At 37.3% G+C, this 18,247-nt stretch overlaps 2 protein-coding genes across 7 annotated transcripts in view; both read right to left on the bottom strand.

Moving 5' to 3' along the window:
- Nucleotides 1-534: 534 nt before the first annotated feature.
- LOC107713484 (immunoglobulin-like and fibronectin type III domain-containing protein 1) lies at nt 535-14,795 on the bottom strand. The gene is made up of 24 exons (XM_016518995.1): nt 14,752-14,795; nt 11,220-11,293; nt 11,010-11,132; nt 10,770-10,909; nt 10,564-10,663; nt 10,389-10,430; nt 10,238-10,286; nt 9,899-10,079; nt 9,509-9,622; nt 9,250-9,412; nt 7,853-8,125; nt 6,895-7,323; nt 6,312-6,436; nt 6,046-6,187; nt 5,661-5,954; nt 5,017-5,313; nt 4,722-4,901; nt 4,472-4,600; nt 4,004-4,312; nt 3,361-3,446; nt 3,060-3,252; nt 2,467-2,763; nt 2,033-2,359; nt 535-698 (listed from the first exon to the last, which is right to left on the bottom strand). Exons 2-24 carry the CDS (start codon nt 11,266-11,268, stop codon nt 535-537), a joined length of 4,206 nt encoding a protein of 1,401 aa, XP_016374481.1. The 5' UTR covers nt 11,269-11,293; nt 14,752-14,795.
- A 1,160-nt stretch (nt 14,796-15,955) lies between these two features.
- Nucleotides 15,956-18,247, bottom strand: part of LOC107713542 (immunoglobulin-like and fibronectin type III domain-containing protein 1) — a 32,719-nt gene continuing 30,427 nt past the window's right edge. For 4 of the 6 annotated variants that reach the window (XM_016519089.1, XM_016519088.1, XM_016519091.1 and 1 more), the window contains 2 exons: nt 17,368-17,694; nt 15,956-16,546 (listed from right to left, as the gene is read on the bottom strand). In XM_016519089.1, coding sequence (XP_016374575.1) covers nt 16,542-16,546; nt 17,368-17,694 — 332 coding nt within the window. In that variant the 3' untranslated portion in view covers nt 15,956-16,541. The remainder of the gene's footprint in view (nt 16,547-17,367; nt 17,695-18,247) is intronic. The other 2 variants (XM_016519093.1, XM_016519092.1) reach the window with 1 other exon arrangement.

The raw sequence follows: 18,247 nt of genomic DNA on the forward strand, positions 1-18,247 counted from the left end.
CAATATTAAGTTAGAATTCCTTTGTGTTTTTAATATTTTATTTTGTAAATAATGCACATGTTTTGCAGACAGTTCAACTTGTGTTACAACATATCATGTGTTTAACCAGGCAAACAACTCTAAGCATCAATAAAGTGCACTTGAGTTAATCACTGTTAATTTGCGCAGTCAGCTGTCTAGTTTAGCTTCGGTCAGTTCTCTGACCCATTGTGTGTTGTTTATTATCCATTTACAAATTATAGCCAGAACTCACATGGCAAAGTTCATTTGTCCTGCAATTATTTTGAAGACTTATTTCCATTTGTTTTTAATAAACACTTTTGTACATATTGTGCATATGCAGTTGGAAGGACAGATATTTTAAGATGGGTAGTATAAGTTTTAGTGCTTGGTCAAGCCTGTCTTTGAAAGCATTTATTGCCCTGTCAAGCTCCAGATTCAGCAGGAAATAATGTTAGGGACAGGCAATACTTTCATTTGACATAATAGCACTAGATTGTGTATGCTTTCTTCTTGTTGCCTGCTGACAGATTTTCACATATATGTGCTCTTAGAGTTCTTCAAACTACAAGCGGCCACTCCTTGTCTGCAGAGGCACTGCCATCTGTCCACTCTCTGACCCCAGTACACACTAACCCAGACATCTGCCACCAGGTTTATATGCATTTCCCATTTACTACCAGCTCGCACTTTCGTCCCTGTAGGGGAAAGTTAATAATGGAAAGCTATAAAGCAAGAACCAAGGCCAGGTCTATGAAAAATAAAACACTTTTATGCCTTTTTTTAAATTTATTTCTTGAATTTGGTGACATTTATTTGAAAATGCCTCGGAGTAACATATTTTGTACTGATTTTGGAAATGCTTTTACCTTTGGGGAGACTTCAACAATCTTCACTGGTTGGAGGTTGAAGGGATCTTTTATGATCATGGTTTATTGCCAACTTCAAATATTTACAGGGAAAGTTATTGCACAGCACTGGCATTTGCAAGCAGGTTTACTAGCTATTAAGAGCAAATGTTACTTGTTTTCACGTTTAAGTGTTTAAAACCTTTGCCCTAGTGGGGTCACGTACAACATAATATATAAGATAAATTTGAAGACAAATATTTGTCACAAATATGGCTTTATACAGTTTTATCAACAGAAAAATTTGTGGCAATAGATACATTTAATTCACTCTTTTTTTTATTAGTGATGGCAGTCAATGATGGCAAATTACAGACAAGGAAATACAATGACCAAATGACAAAACAAGTAGCATAAATGCTTTGAAACAAACAAAATACTGTACTTGACTCAAAACGAAGTCAAACATGTGCAGCTGACATTAATGTAAATGCCAAGCTCAATTATGTTTACATTTATAAATTGAAGATGAGTCAGAGGAGTCTTCCAGATGTCACACAGATATTTCACTCTGAAAAATGAAAAAGCAGAAATTAAATTATTGCTTAAGGATACAATAATTATAATACTTTTCCCAACCAGCAGAATGTTTAAACGGTTGATCAAAAAAAAAAAAAAAAAAAATTAAGTAAAGACATTTTTATATTTTTCTGGATATTCTTTGTGGTTTCTATAAATTTTAAGCAGCATTGTTTTCAACACTGATAATACTTGAGCAGCAAATCAGCATATTAGAATGATTTCTAAAGAATCATGCGACACTGAAGACTGCAGTAATGGCTACAAAAATTACAAATGGCTACAGTAATGGATTCAAATTACATTTGAAAATATATTCAAATAGAAACCAGTTACTGTAAATGTTTTATAATATTTTACAATTTTACAGTTTTATTATATTTTTGATCAAATAAAGGCAGTTAAGCACAAGAGACTACTTTTAAAAACATTGTTTTACCAAACAACAGTGTATATGTACAGTATATACATATTTATTTAATTTACGTTCATGCAGAAACCTATTTATAGATATAGAGTATACTGTAGCTCAACATATATGTACACTAACATGTACGCAAAGTCAAACTACAGCTGGTGTTTTCACACATATTCTGACAACATACCTAAGATTGTCAGCTGTGCGCTGCACTCAGCACGGCCTAAAGAGTTTTCTGCCACTACTTTGTATTCTCCGTTGTCTTTGGCACCGACTCTCAAGATGAGCATGGAACACACTCCACAGGTGTTAGTGATGTAGTAGTTGGTGTCAGTGTTGAGGCTGACGTTGTTGCGGTACCAGGTAACATGAGGTATGGGGTCGCTTCTCACCGCACAGCTCATGTAGCACTCGTATTTCTCCGGGGTAGTGTGTGTCTTCAGGGGAACCGTGAAAATGGGAGCAGAGTCAAAGTTGCAAGGTTTGGATGGGGCTAAGTTGAGGCTGAACTTTTCTGCAGGAGATAAGAAAGCATGCTAAATGGAACAAAGAATTTCAAGGAGCAGATTTAATATTCTTTATCGAGAGTAGACCAAGAGGAAGAAGTACCAGCCAGCTCACCTTTCTTCCTTACAACGCCCCACGTCAGGGACTCAGATGGTTCTGAGAGGCCTATGTCATTTTTGGCATACACACGGAAGTTATATTCCCTTCCTGGCATGATGTTGACTGCTGTGAAGTTGTTGTTGAACAAGCGGTCAGCGACTGTATGCCAGGTGCGTTTGATGGAGTCCCGTTTCATCACCATATAGTGCAAGTGATTATCTCGTTTCTCATCAGGAGATGGTTGCCAAGAAACTGTTAATGTGCCAGGGACATTTTCTTCCAGCTCCACTGGGCCAGGTGGCTTTGGATCATCTGCAAACATGCCAGGTATCCACACAATCCATAATTTTCCTCAATATTGTCTTTTTGCCAAGTAGGATGTGTTCTTTGATAAACAAGTTTTTGGTCCTGGAACAGATAATAACAACCACTGAAGTGAGTGAAATGGTTGATTAATTGCTGAAGACTCAGCACTAAGTCTAACCCTAAAATCGGATTGGTTGATATTGTTCCAGGACGAACAAGTGTGTTTATCCGGAGACACATTCTGCGTGCAAAATTGCAGTAAGCAAATTAGATTTCAGGCTTGATGTGCTTGGCTCTCTCACCCGTCACTCTGATCTCAACACTGAACGTCTCCTGACCCACTATGTTCTTGACTATGATGGTGTAGATCCCGCTGTCAGAACGCTCGGCACTGGGAATCAGGAGCTGGGACATCCCATCTGTATTGCTCACAGTTACACGTTTGGACACAGGCATTCCATCTTTCAGCCAGATTATAGTTGGCATTGGGGATGCCTGGATATGAGAGTTAATATTTTATTAAAATCAGTAGATAAGACATCTGAGGATAGGAAAATGCCTGTTTAGTAAATACCACCATTTAGTTCTACAGCATTGGAATACCTCAAAATTTATGTTGACCCGAGCTGAATTTTCAGCTCTCACAACCATAAAGCTCTTCATTTTGCGATTGGTGAAATTTGGCCTCACTGAAAAAGAGATTTGAGGAGTAGCAAATTAATGTTGATGTAACAATAATGTTAACAAATATTTGCAACAATGCAGTAAGTCAAAAGTTTGGATACACACTCATTTTTATTAGTACTACTTTCCAAATTTTAGATTAATAGTGAAGTCAACAAAACTATGAAACTCACAGCTTCTCTCAACCAACTTCATCAAAGGCATTATGGGATGTTTTTTTAAACATAATTAAAAAAAAGTTCACATGCATACTGGGCACTTGTTGGTTGATTTCTCTTTTACTTGGTCCAAATCATCCAAGTATAAATTATGAACCATTAAATAAATGTAAAATGTTAGGTTTGTAAAGAAAATGCAATTTATACTTATTTACAAAATATTTTCAAGCATTCATGCAAAGGGCTTTTAAAGCCTTTGAATTGCTTTGGGTAAAAGCCTTTGAAAATGCATATATGTAAGTTAAATGTTAAAAATCGGAAGAAATATACAATCAGTGAGGTGCATCCACCTTTTGACTGGTAGTGTACACAATATATATATTTAAAAAAAAATCATATTATACCAGGTGGAGGCATGGCAATGATGTAGTTGTCCAGATCTCGGGGTTCCCCATCACCTCCTTCATTGGTTGCAACCACTCGGACCCAGTACATAGCCATAGACTTGAGGCCAAGAATTGTATGGGAAGTTGCAATGAGCGGGTTTGAGTTGCAGCGACCCCATTCTGTGTTCTCAGCTGGCCTTAATTCCACAAAATAACCTTTAGCTTCATCCTGGACACCTTCCTCCTCCTTCGGTTTAGTCCAACTCAAAGACAAAGAGGTATAGGTGGAATCTGTGACTTTCAGGTCAATGACTTTACCAGGGGGTTCTGAAATCCCAAATTGAAGCACAAAAAGGTCAAGGTAGTTCAGTTGTTGAATTATTATTTTTTTCTTGTTCCTTTGTGCTTTATTCCAGCAGATTTTGTATCATAAAAATGCTTATAAAATGTGTTAATGTGATAAATATTTAAGTGTTGTTGACTTACTTTTTGGATCTCTGGCTATCACAAATTCAGAGGGTGTGCTTGGTTCTCCAGCACCAGAGAAGTTGATGGCTGACACACGGAATTCATATTCCATTCCTTCAATAACATCTTTCACATCATACTGTTTGCCTTGGAGAAGACAATGAGTGAAATAGGCGCAAGCAAAAGCCTAGCATGTTTTAAAAAACTCACTAAATGGCAGTTCAAAAAGTATATTAGAACTATGAGATCTACGAAAAATAAAGAAAACCTTTGATTGGCTCATCAGGGGGGTTCACTTGACCCCATATGTTGCTGCCCCGTTTGCGTTTCTCCATATTGTAGCCAACAATGTTGGTTCCACCAGTGTTGGTGGGAGGTGACCATGCCAAAGTGATGCAGTTCTTGAAGGCACTGACCACTTTGGGTGTAGATGGTGGTCCAGGATATGCTGGAAAAAATTAGTCCTTTTATATGTATATTATATTATCTATGATAATGAGTGTCTGCTTACATTTTCAGTGACATAGTAATGCTATTTAAGATCTAAACACATGTAACCTCACCTTTGGTGCCAGCCTGGATGTCATCTGTCTCAAAAACATCACTGGTACTCTCTGCAGTCACGGCCCTGATGCGATAGCAGTACCTCCTTCCATGGTCCACATCAGTGTCCTTGTAATGGGGCTCTCCAGGGATATTTCCAATCTTCGTCCAGGTGTTGCGTCCAATCTGGTTACGCTCAATATAGTAGTTTTTTATAGGAGAACCGCCATCGTCCTTTGGGGGTCTCCACTTGAAGTCCACACAAGATGCTGAGGCTTCTAATACTTCAACAGGTCCCATTGGGTTGGTGGGTTTATCTGAATTACAAGAAAGAAATTAACCCTGACGAAGGCCTGCTTGGGCTGATACGCGTTGGTATCTTTTTAATATGTAGCCCTGTCTTAGAATAAAGGCTTTTTACTTTGCTTACTATGTGAGTGCCTGTGTGTGGATTTTTTTTGTGTTTTGCAACAGGATCCACCTACTGTATCATTTTTTACAAGAAAGAAATATTGGGATCTTGATGGTCTTTGTACAAGGTGGTGTATACCAATGTCTTGTGGATTATGAATTGGATTATATTTGTAAATTCCATTGGGAACTGGTTATATACATTTCTCTTTACTATTACATACGAATGTTACATGGCTTTTCATGTACCAACCTAGAACGATGAGTCTTGAAAGGGCCTCAATGGTTCCAAACTCATTTTTGAGCTTCAGCTTTATTTCTCCACTGTCTTTGCGTTGACATTTCACAAGTAGAAGGTGACTGTGACTATCTGACTTCTCAATCCTGATGTGATTATCCTCAAGCATCTCTTCACCCTCATTGTACCACTGCACTTTCATTGGCTCACGACCTACAAAGTCCATTTTGAAAGTTGCATTTTGGCCAAGCTTGATTATCACAGGCTCTGAGAATGTAGCCAAGTCATCTTGATTCATCCTTGGTGGGTCTGAAACAGAATACACAAGAGAGTTTACTTTTAAAGTTTCTTACTTGCCAGAAAATGCAACTCTATATTTTGTACATATAATGTTAATTACCTTCCACGACCAACATCGCCTCAGTTTTACGTCCATCTGCCTCAAAGCGGTACTTTCCACTGTCATCCTCTGTGCAGTTTGATACAGTTAGTTTATGGACTGCTCCATCTTTGACGATCTTTAGTTCATCTGTGGCTGTTATCTATACAGATATTTCAACAGAATTATTACTTACTAAAATCACTGTTCTAAATGAATAGTATTTATTTATTTGGGTATTGTTAATTATTACACTTGGACTTTGAGCATCAAAAACCTGTGCTTACCTCTTTTCCATCTTTATACCAAATGCCATCACACTTTTCACTGCTGAGTTTGCACACCATTTCAGCTGACTGACCAATGATGGCATGAACATCTGACAGTCCACTGGTGAAGTGAACTCCTGGATCTGAACAACAGGTACATTGACCACAGTTTAAAGGTTGTATTAAACTTAAACTTATATCATCAGAAAAATTATGCATTGGCAAGATCTACCAAAAATAAAGGTTGGGAAAAAAATAAGGTTGTTTTATATGCATTTTTCTGCTGATGCAGATGGAACACTGTCCTAAAATACTCTGAAAGTTTTTCCAGCATTACTATTCGGCACTAAAAATGCTGCGCGGCTAGAGAAGTCTCGAGTAAATAACTCTTTTCTATTTAGTGAACTAAAAAAACATAACAGCATGACTATTAAAGCCTAAACCGCAAGCTAATGATATATATAAGCTGGTTCTTTTTAGTGAATCATAAACATACTGCATGACCATCACTATTATTGACTGACTTTTATTGTGTAGTTAAACTTACACATATTCAAAAGAATCAGCTAATGGAAATGGTAAATCAGTACCGTAAACTTACCAATAATGGTGTCTGGAACCAAGGGCCCAGTTCTCACTCTCTTCCTTGGCTCCTCACTGGGTGCCTCTGGTGGTGCTGGAGCAGCTTCCTCTGATTCTGGTTGTTCCTCCTCCACCTCTGGCTCAGGTTCTGGCTCTTCTGCTTTGCCTTCAGAGTCTGTCTTGGTTTCTGGTTTGGGTTTGGGTTTAGGTTTAGCCTTTGGTTTTGGTGGTTCTGGGACAGCAGTTCCTTCTTCTGCTGGTTTCTCTTCCTCATTGGCAGCAGTCTTTTCAGCCTGAATCTGTTTAAGCTGCTCCATCCTCTCCTCACGCTCCTTCTGCAGCTTCTCCTGCTGCTCTGCCGCGATCCTGATCAGGTCTTCGCCTCCACCTCCTGCTTGAGTGGTTTTGCGTGCTCCCTTTTTGCCCCTCTGGTTCGGATCTGGGTCAGCTGTTCCAAGGGCAGACCAACATAGGAATGAGGTGTTAATATTCTGGCCATTGAGTGGAAAACTTGCTGGATGTCTACATGACACTGCACACGTACGTCCTGCTCTCAATGATATGATGAACATAAATGGCCATTTATACAATACAAGCAATCAGTTTTCTTTTGTGCTCCTTATTCATTTAGATTTAAAACATTTTATTGAAATGGTCAATTTTGTGGTTTCAGATTGAATTACTTATTAGTGCTTGTCAGGTCTGTCCATACTGAAACTGTGTAATTGCAGCAATCAATGTTCATTTAATTGTTCATTCATTAGAATAATTTCAACTTTTGGCGGTGAACAAAAGATTCTAATTTTGAATTTATGAATCAAATCTGCTCTGAATCAATGAAGTGATCATTTAAATGTGTCAATTGCAATGATATCAGTTTCTCACATGACTTTTACTGTATATGCGAGTATTAGCACACTTTAACATGTTTATCAATTGATCTACTAAATGTGGGTGATGTCTGAATTTGATCTTACCCTCCACTATCAGCCAGGCGTTACAAGACTTCATTCCAGCCACAGCTGCGTAGATGCCTTTGTCCACTTGCATACAGTCCTTCACCACCAGTCTATGGATTAGCATGTCCTCAGAGACAGAGATGTCATACTTTTCACCCTGTTCCAGGGCGACGTTCTTGCCTAGCCAAGAGATCTTAGGGAGCGGAGCAGATAAGACACACTCAAACGCGGCATCCTCTCTTTCCACAGCCTTCACTTCCTGAATCTTTACCAAGAAGTCTACCGCTGGAACTGTAGAGGTAGAGACAAGAACAAAAGCATGCTTTAACATAAAACTGTACTTTATGTGATAACATATCAATTAATTGTTTTTATTCAAGTCAAATAAATATTTTAATAGTACTAAATAAATAACTTTCAAATAGTAGTCAGCGCTCCAAATTGTTTTCCTACAATTAAAGACATAATTCATTCTGAAATGAAAATTCATGTTCACACTCATGTTGTTCTATCTCGTTGCATTTTCTTGTCTGTGAAACACGAAAGGAAACATTTTGCATGAATCTCCATGCCAAGTACAGAAATTTAAATTACTGTTGACTTATAATGTTCCCTTTAAATGCGAATGCGATGGCGCCGCAGACGGCAGCCTCAGTGTTTGGCTCTCCAGTGTTTGTACTGTTTTTGTTAGTTTTTCCTGTTTTTTGTTTCTCAAACACGATCAGTTTTACCAGGGATGAGCTGCTGAACATTCGGCAGAACACACCACACAATCTTCTACCGGATTTCGTTTATTCGGACGTTTTGCTGAACGTTGTAGTCGGGGGAGCTGCGGCGCTGATCAAACGCTTCAGGAGGCGCAGACGGGGAAAGAGAGCCGGCGTGCTTGTGAAGCTCAGGAAGCGCGGATTCAGAACGCCGTTGCTTTATATTTATGCATGTGTATTTCATTCACATCTCATTTTTATTATCTGTGTGTTGTTGTTGTCTCCGTGTACTGGAAGCTTGTGACACTATAACAAATTCCTTGTATGTGCAAACATACTTGGCAATAAAGCTCTTTCTGATTCTGATTCTGATTCTTTATTTAGTTTTGAATTTGAATCCAAGTGCAGCTGAGACTTGAAAGCTAATGTGCTGATATCTGTGTATAATTACTTAGGTTTCAGGTTGTTCTATAAATAAATCATATGTCTTATATTTCTTACATGTCTTATATATGTCATATATCGTTATCCACTTGTATCCAATTGTATGGAAAGTTCAAACACAATATGTGTTTCACAGAAGAAAGAAATTCCTAAACTTGATGAAAAAATATGAGGTTGAGTAAATGCTGACAGAATTTTTGTCTATCCTTTTAATTTCATAACATTTAATGGATAGATATAGCTTTCTATATGCTTAAAGCTCACTTTTAAAGTCAGTTGAGAAGACATTGACGCCCTCAATATCGACTTGATACAATCCAGCATCTTCTGCATTCAGACCATGAACGCTAAAGATGAATTTCCTGCCTACTTGATGCAAAGAATGCTTCTCATCTGTATCAGTGGTAAATGGAACCATAACACCATCCTGAGACAAACAAAAAGCAGAAATGTTTTGTAAATTAATTTCATTTCATTTTTTAACTGCAAAATGAAGTAATCAAAAATGTGTCTAATGCTTAACCTTGAGGAGGAAGATTTTGGCATTGGGATCTTTGAGATCCATCTCAAATTCAAATTCGGCACATCCGGGCATCTTGATTTCAATATGTCTCAGGTTGCTCAGGTGTTCAATGTACTGTTGGAGGAAAAGCAAGTTAAAAATATACTTCCGAAACTTTGAAAAGACACCTCAGAGGCTAGATTTACAGAGGCATTTAGCACATGCACTTCTTGAGCAAAAATAGTAATAGCGACCGGTGAGGTATTTCACACATCACATTCATTTCCAGTGCCGGTGTATTTATATGTTGAAAACTATGACATTTATTATTTAGTTTGATGGATTTGGTTAAGCCTTAGCAAAAACAGTATACATACAGTAATGATTTTTCACTGTTTATTTGAAATGCACCTGCGACTGCTGCTCCTCTATTTCCTTTTTCTTCTCGTTCAGTTTCTTCAACATCCAGCGGAAGTCAGTCACCCCATATTCAGCGCAGATGCGCTCGTAATCTTTCTTATCAGCGCTCAGCAACAGTTCCCAAAATTTCTCATCAACTTCTCCATCTTTCCTCTCCTTCTTTTGTTCAGCTCTGCAAAAGCACAATACACCATGAACACCCCTTCCCAGGACGTCCAGGGTCAGGCTGGACACATGCAGCTGCTTTTGCATCTCAAAAAACAGATAAACAGGCCATTCAGAATGCAAGTTGTGCTAGAACCATCATTGGTATGATCAGCAAGAACTTACCGGGTCCTCAGGGTCCTTTTTAAATCGGCTGTTGCTTTCTCTCGTTGCTCTGAAAATAAATATAGTTGCGCTATTCATCTTTTTTCTGCATTGAAAATATTTTGTTGTTTATTGCTTTAGTGATTCACTCAGGACTTGAATACAAACAGACCTAATCGTGCTTCCTGCATTGCTTTGCTCTTCTTGAACCCAACTGAAAAAAAAAAAAAAAGAATTGTTTTTTTTTTTCAGCACAGCCGAGTCAGATAATTGATTCACTTGTTTTACTTGTACTTTTTGCTTAACACAAGTTTCCCATGTACAATCGGTGGAGGTTTTGTACTGACCTTCAATCACGTTGAGTGTGACTGTGACTATAGCACGTCCATATTCATTATTTGCATAACATTTATATGTGTCGGCTTGATCAACTCCAACATTGGCCATCTATTGGGCATCATTAATTATGTTAGAATTAGAAACAATACATGTATCAACTGAGATTTTAATGAAAAATTAATGCTATTAAACAAGTTGCAGACACTATGCAGACCTGTAATTGATGTTCTCCTAAGACTGGATCATATGAAACAACATATCTTTCAGGATCAGATACATCTCCATTGTTTCGAGCCCATGTCACAGTTGGTGTTGGACTTCCAGTGATGATGGCTTTGAAAACGGCAAGCTTTCCTGTGAGGGGGGTTTAACAAAGTCAGTTGAGTCCTTCTGAAACACAGCCAATATGTCTTTTCTTTGAGCAATACAGATGCTTTGAGCTGCTGTACTGTACCTTCCTGAATAGTCAAGGCGATGGGTTTGCGGGAAAAGTCGGGATGACTTTTTCCTGCTGGGATTTCCTCCACAAACTGTGTGATCATTACTCCTGGGACTTTAGATCGCTTCTTAATGGCCACTGAAGAATGAAAAGAGAATTTTAAAAGCTGTGATACTTCATACATGAAATCAATGGATTTTGAAAAGGTTCTCAGTGAATATCTACCTTGCCCAGGAGCAGTGGGCTCCTCTTCCTTACTTTTTGTAAATTTCATCTTGGCATGTGGGATTCAGGGATTCCTGTGGGATCAAAAAATCATTACAGCTATGAAATTTAAACTGTTTTGCAGGAATAGTTCACCCAAAATCATTTACAAAATGAAAATTCTGTCATTATTTACTCATCCTTATATTCTTCCAAATCTGCCTGAGTTTCTTTTCTCTTTGGGAAAAAGATGAGATGAGATATTTTGAAGTGTTTTTGATAAAGTAATCTTTTACTCGATTTTATACTCTGTTAACTTGCGAACTGCTCTAACCGGACCATTAAGTCAGTGATTTGAACTCAATAATTGGATCAGAGAACAAATTGTTCCTTTGAGCTAGGCTTTTTTTTTGCTTTTTTCTCACTGAACCATTGATTTGGTTCACAAATCGGTCTAAACGATTCATTCACAAACTTGGACTAATTGTGGAACCACTGAACCTCACTTTTTCTATGGTGCTAAAGTTCACCTCATTGAAGTTCAAGACTATCAGTGAATAATAAATTCAGTTTTGGATTCTTTACTATGATGGATTTCTTTTGTGAAATATATTTTGTGAAAGAAATAGATTTGGAAAAAAAATGTGAAAGATATAATGTACAGGTGCATCTCAATAAATTAGAATGTCGTGGAAAAGTTCATTTATTTCAGTAATTCAACTCAAATTGTGAAACTCGTGTATTAAATAAATTCAATGCACACAGACTGAAGTAGTTTAAGTCTTTGGTTCTTTTAATTGTGGACTTAAACTACTTCAGTCTGTGTGCATTGAATTTATTTAATACACGAGTTTCACAATTTGAGTTGAATTACTGAAATAAATGAACTTTTCCACGACATTCTAATTTATTGAGATGCACCTGTAAATAATGACAGATTTTATAGTTTTTTTTTTGGTATTATTGGTTTACTTTAATTTTTATTTTTGGAATTTAAAATGTGATTTTTAGTTTGAAGTGAATTCACTTCTTACCTACTGTTCTTTAGGTGTATTTGATGATGATGTTGCAGTGAATCTTTGAAGTTTTGCGATTTTTGTGAAATTAAGGCAAAGTTCAAGAATTTGTTGCATTTGAAAAAAGTGCTAGACGTGGTTCTGATGAGGAAGCATAATTAATTTTTGACTCTGATCATGTCTGTTCCCTGAGGCAGGGAGCATGGAGCTTAGCAGCAGGGCTAAGCTAAGCGCTTCTGTCAGCTTTTCTCTGCAGCAACATGAACACTCCAGCTGTCTAGAATGTAATTCATGGTCAAGTCACAGGAAGGAAAAAAAGCTGGCAACAGTGTCACTTACACCGATCCGCAACCTCGGGATTTAAGCAATATGTCTGCTACAGGAATGTAATGCTGACACATTTCGAGTAAATCTCATACCTCCTGAAGTCTCTTTTAGATGGGTTTCTTAGAATGAAGATAGAGACAATAATTGTGTCTGGAGGTGGTGGCTGTAAATTGTTAGCAAGAAATATGCAGCAATTATGTTTTCTTTGGATTACAACTAGGGTTTTTATTAAGGCAGGAAGGGTTTCTAAAGCTTCTAAAAGCCTCATTAATTTTGTTTCTGGTGAACTGATATTGTATGAAACACCTAAATTGACATGCTTGAATCTAGATTCACAGATCTCAGAAGTGTATAATCAAATTCAGCAAATGCAATATAGCTTAGAATTGATTCACAAAGAACAGTGTTATTGAGAATAGCATGATAAAGATGCATCGAAATTTCTACATTCTGTAGAGTAGTAATTTAAAGTGACGGTAAATTGAGGACTTTGCTTCTCGATTAACACTATGTGCCCACTGGTGTAAGTCAAGTAGCCATGCATGTTTTTGTCTGGTATAGGTCACATACCTCATAAAACTATCCATCAAAACACCTCTGACGCACACTCTCATCTTAAATGCAGAGTGCCAACATTTTTCAAGTGCTCTATTTCTCCACAATCTCCTATGATAGTAATACTATTCCCAGATGCATTTCATAACAGCTAGATTGAAAGGTTTCATAAACTATGCCATTGGTTTCCTTTTAATATTTATGTGTAGCAGTTGCCTAGGTGATATGTTGCATATATACGTGCATCCAAATAATAAATAATAATAAAAAATTGTATACACATATGTGTGTTTGAAACTATTACATATATATATATATATATATATATACACACACACACACACACACACACACACACACAAACATACACACATAGAGGTTGTGATCTGTGTGATAATCATACAACTATAAAATAGGTGCTGATTTATAGTGTAAGCAGTACATCAAGATAGGTTTATCTGCAGACAGCTTCTTATCAGGGATAACCATATTTGTAGGAGTTGAAAAATAGCCATGCCTAGCAACTGAGACATATGATTGATTTATAAATATGCCCAAGGGAGGCCTGGAAAGGGTCTCGTGTCCTAAGATGTCAACCCCCCATTAATGGCAGCAAGGCTCCTCTTACTGCTTTGACCATTTTTATTTCAGATTTTATGACTTATTAAATGATCTTTTCCCTTACCCTGCTTTCCCTGCTCTTAGGATTGCCTTAGGTATTTTACAAGGATAGACCTGCACATTAACAGCATATTGAGAAGTAATCAATTATTGATCTCGTCATCATTATCCGTTTATATATTTATACTTGAACATTTGTTATTGTCTGTGACATAAATGCATACATTTTATGAAATACAGTATAGAATTATTAAATAAAATGATCTATATTAGGAATATGTTATTTGTTTTTTTTTCAGTAATCCATAAATTCGGACCTATTTTCATGATAACATTTTCCCTAACCCATTACAGGTAATTGCGCTCCAGTATAATTGACCAGAGTTGCTTGCTGTGGAGTGATGTGGGACCAATAAAAATAACATAATGGCCTAAAATAAACATTGTTTACATTTATAGATCAATGTAAAAGCTGCATGTCACACACATTGCTCCAAACTAAGAAAACAGATGGTGTAGCATCCTTTCATCATTACATGATAATAGGAAACCACTTTGAAAGGAATAGAGACCACCATGAACATTTTTTTTGGCCCAACAGATGTCTCGGTTCATCTTTCTGAGAACTATTCCGATGGGAATCAAACATTTTCATCTCCATTTGTGTTTAGAAACAACAATCTCAGTGAAATGCCATAAAAACATATTTTACTGTTGGCTATAACAATCATTGCACGATCAATACAGTACTGCTCTTTTTTCCTTGCAAAATGCTCATGCATTCCATGAATTTTGCATGTAAATTCATTGAACATGCTGTCCAAATTATCTTATTCCTACATAAATAGCACAAAATCAGTACGTAGTTATATTAAAAGTAGTCTGTTGTCTACTGATATGCAGTAATTCAGAGCCATTTAGGAGTCACGTCAGACAACCCCAACCTATTCTGATTGGCCAGGTGCATTACTCCTCATGAATATTCCTGGTGTAATGTAGCAGAATAGTGTAAATACTAAAGATTGGCTACTTACTTTGTGACTTGTGCCCCGTGCTCTTTGTTCAGCTTTGAGTGCCGACTTCACCTTTGCGACCCAACTTGAGATGGTCCTCAAAGGTGTCCTGTTGCTCCTCAGGGGTGTTGGCTGAGGGATAGGCTTACCCGTGAGTTCTGATCAAAGACATGAGTGTGATGAGGAACTGTGACTCCTCCCTTAGATATGGAACCAGGCTGGAGAATGAAGCTTATGAACTATCCACTGAATAAGAAACTCCAGGAGTAAACGCTCAGTGACAGCGGAGGGAGCAGCTTCCTCCTGAAGTGAGAAAGGTAAGCTTGTGCTTCTCAAAATGATGCGAAGGAGCTTCGAACATACTGATATTGATGTTTTATTTGTCATTATAAGTGCGTACCATATTAAAAATTCTGTGTGGGTCACATAAGAATAATCTAGCCTATATTTACAAAATAGAACAGTTCTCATTTTAAGTTTTAGAAGACGTGATGTTTATGTTTAATGTAAATATATGACATTGTTTTGGAGATAAATGATTCTTAATGATTTATGGGATGCATAAACTTTTAATTGGGCAAGACTGAAAATCCTGCGCTTGTTGGATACAAGTTTGAAGTTACATTGGTATGCTCAGGCCAGGGAGTTATGGCCCATATATGGATCAGAAGAGACATAGAGGTCATAAATCATCATGATGTAGTGACTCTTAGGTCTGACATCTCCACATGAGCACATACATAACCACGCCACAGGAGCACCATACTGATGTTACATGTGCTGGACCCTGTCAGGCCGTTTAAAAAATGTATTGGCAGTAAAATACTCCAAATATAACAAGGACAGCATGTTCAGGCTTTACTTACGCTCCATATGACTAGTAAGACAAATCTCAAATAACTACCCTGATGACTTGTGTTCTACCCGCTTAAATGATAGAAGTACTTGTGCTGTCCAATCTATAAAGACTGTGTCTGTTCCCCGAATAGTGAGGTCAAAATATAAATTGGATCTGGGCCAAAACTATGTTGCTGTCTGGGTATAATATTTCTCTCGTTTTTTTCTCTTTATGAATGGATGTGTTCAGAAAAACATAGCTCTTGAGAATTTTAGGAGCTTAGGATCATGGATTAATAATCGGATCATTGTGCTTTGTGAATTCATATGCAGAGTAATGGATTTGTAATGATAAGGTACAATAACAGTCGATACACAAGTGCACTGTTCAAAGAACCTGAATATTTTATTTATTTACACCAAACCATTTTTGCTGATAAAGCATATCTGAAGAAGCAAAAGCTTCTTTTACACTTTAGCGTTTCCAGACAAGCAAAAAGAAAAAAATGGATGCAAGAAATCAGCACTTTACACTTTTTTTTTACCGTACTGTAGTGTACTGTAATTGAATTTGTGAAAATAGCAGCGTACGTGCACAAAAGCCAAGAATAAATTAACTAATTAATTAAATAGCGTACAAGAACAATAAAACCCCCCTAAACCTGAACTAAGCTGAAATAAAATCATTGCCAAACAGGATTAGGTAAGCATGGCGAATTAAGCATCAGCCACCCAAGCGGCACAATACAGAGTTTTTTTCTTTATGTTTTCAGGTTTTTGTGCTATTAAACACAGTAAGACGATACGTAGTTTTTCACATGCATTTGATTCTACAATTTTTTTCTCATAAGGCCACACTGTGTAGCGTTTTCATGAGCCATCTTTCTGCAAAAATACTCGATGCTGTAGCTCTACAAAGGGCCTAAAATCCAAAAAACACAACAGTGATTTGACATCCTCCCCATGTCAAGGTTTTATTCTGAAAAACAAAGAAAGAAAAGAAAATATGGTTAAGGTGTTAGATTAAATTTATTTGCAGTGTTATGTATGGAAATGTTCTTAACTTTCTGAATTTACTTTGTGAGTAACTTTTATGAGTAAACACACTTAAATATCTGAAATAGAAGTGTTAACCAAGTTATTCTTATAATTTCTGGAGATATGTTTGGAAATATATTTAGAAACTTTATATTGCACATAGCTAGTTAGTGGTGCATTGGTAGGATGCCTTGTAAAATTGGATTGAGAAGCATTTAGATGTTTTCATTTTGTCATTTAATAACTTTTCTGAGTGGCATTTGCTGGGATTCCCAGCAGTTTTGCGGATCATGGAAGATCATCCCGTACATGGATAGATCAATGCTTGTTTCCAAAACTAGCACACAGATTGCTTGTTATTAAGTAAAATGTACAGTAAATGCATTGCTACTGTCAGGTCCAAAAACCCCATTGGTTGCCAGTATCTTTTCAATTTTGTCTCCCCAACATGAAAATAGTTTGAAAATGCTGCTGAATACGTGTCATCTTGTCGAGGCATGGAAGTTATTAAACATTACTGAATATAGTAAAAAAATACTGGCGCTTTGGTAAGGCAGAGTTGCATAAAAGATACGTTTTTAATACTAAAAAAAAGTCTGAGGATTTATTTATGGTTTTATATAGTACTTAAGCAGATGATGATGCTTTTGGGAAACTTGCCTAGAGATAAAGTACGACTTCTAAAATTGTACTTGGAAACCCCGCTGTTATCAGGTGCTTAACTTTCATCGAGTGAGGCGAGTTCTTCATGTAGACCCTTACCTCTCACTGTCAGATTGGTGGTGCACTCTGCTCTTCCCAGCGGGCTCTCAGCTATGACTTTATACTCTCCCATGTCTTTGGCTCCAACCCTGAGAATGAGCATGGAGCACACTCCACAGGTGTTAGTGATGTAGTAGTTGGTGTTAGTGTTGAGGCTGACGTTGTTGCGGTACCAGGTGACGTGGGGTGTGGGGTTGCCCCTCACGGCACAGGTCATGTAGCACTCGTAGCCTTGCGGGGATGTGTGGATTTTCAGGGGGACCATAAACCTCGGAGGACTCTCCAAGTTGCAGGTCTTTGACTCTGGGATGTTCAGTGTGAATTTTTCTGCAAGAATTGAAGGAGTTTGGTTAAAAAACAATTCATTAAGGCTGTCTACTTGACAAGTCAGTGGGTCCCTGAAGGGTAACCATGAAGTGCATGAGCAAGCAGGGTGTCCACAGTAAACAGACACCCCCTAGTGGCAGGACGTGCATAAGACCAGAGAACGCATATTCTTGAAATCAGTGGGTAGCGATCCAAAATTGGATTACAGGTCTGGTTACAATAGCAGGGGGAAAACAATGTTAAATGCAAATAATAGAATGCAACTAACCATATAATGTAAACAAGTATATTCGGGTAAACAAACAAACAAAAAAAACTCTTCCCATGTTATTTGTTGTTTTCTATCAAAATCAGTATTCTTGGCATACATTCATCTGTCACTTGGCAATATGTCTAACATATTATCATGATATTATGGTAACACTACATGTTAGTTAATGCATTTTTTTTTTGGTATATAATTATAATAAAATGCAGCTGTTCATTGTTAGTTTGTGTTAGTTTAGGTCCATTAAACAATATTAGCAGATACTTTTGATTTAATTAATGTATT

Source organism: Sinocyclocheilus rhinocerous, unplaced genomic scaffold (assembly GCF_001515625.1).
Source record: "Sinocyclocheilus rhinocerous isolate Xijiao unplaced genomic scaffold, SAMN03320098_v1.1 scaffold57, whole genome shotgun sequence".
Taxonomy (NCBI): domain Eukaryota; kingdom Metazoa; phylum Chordata; class Actinopteri; order Cypriniformes; family Cyprinidae; genus Sinocyclocheilus; species Sinocyclocheilus rhinocerous.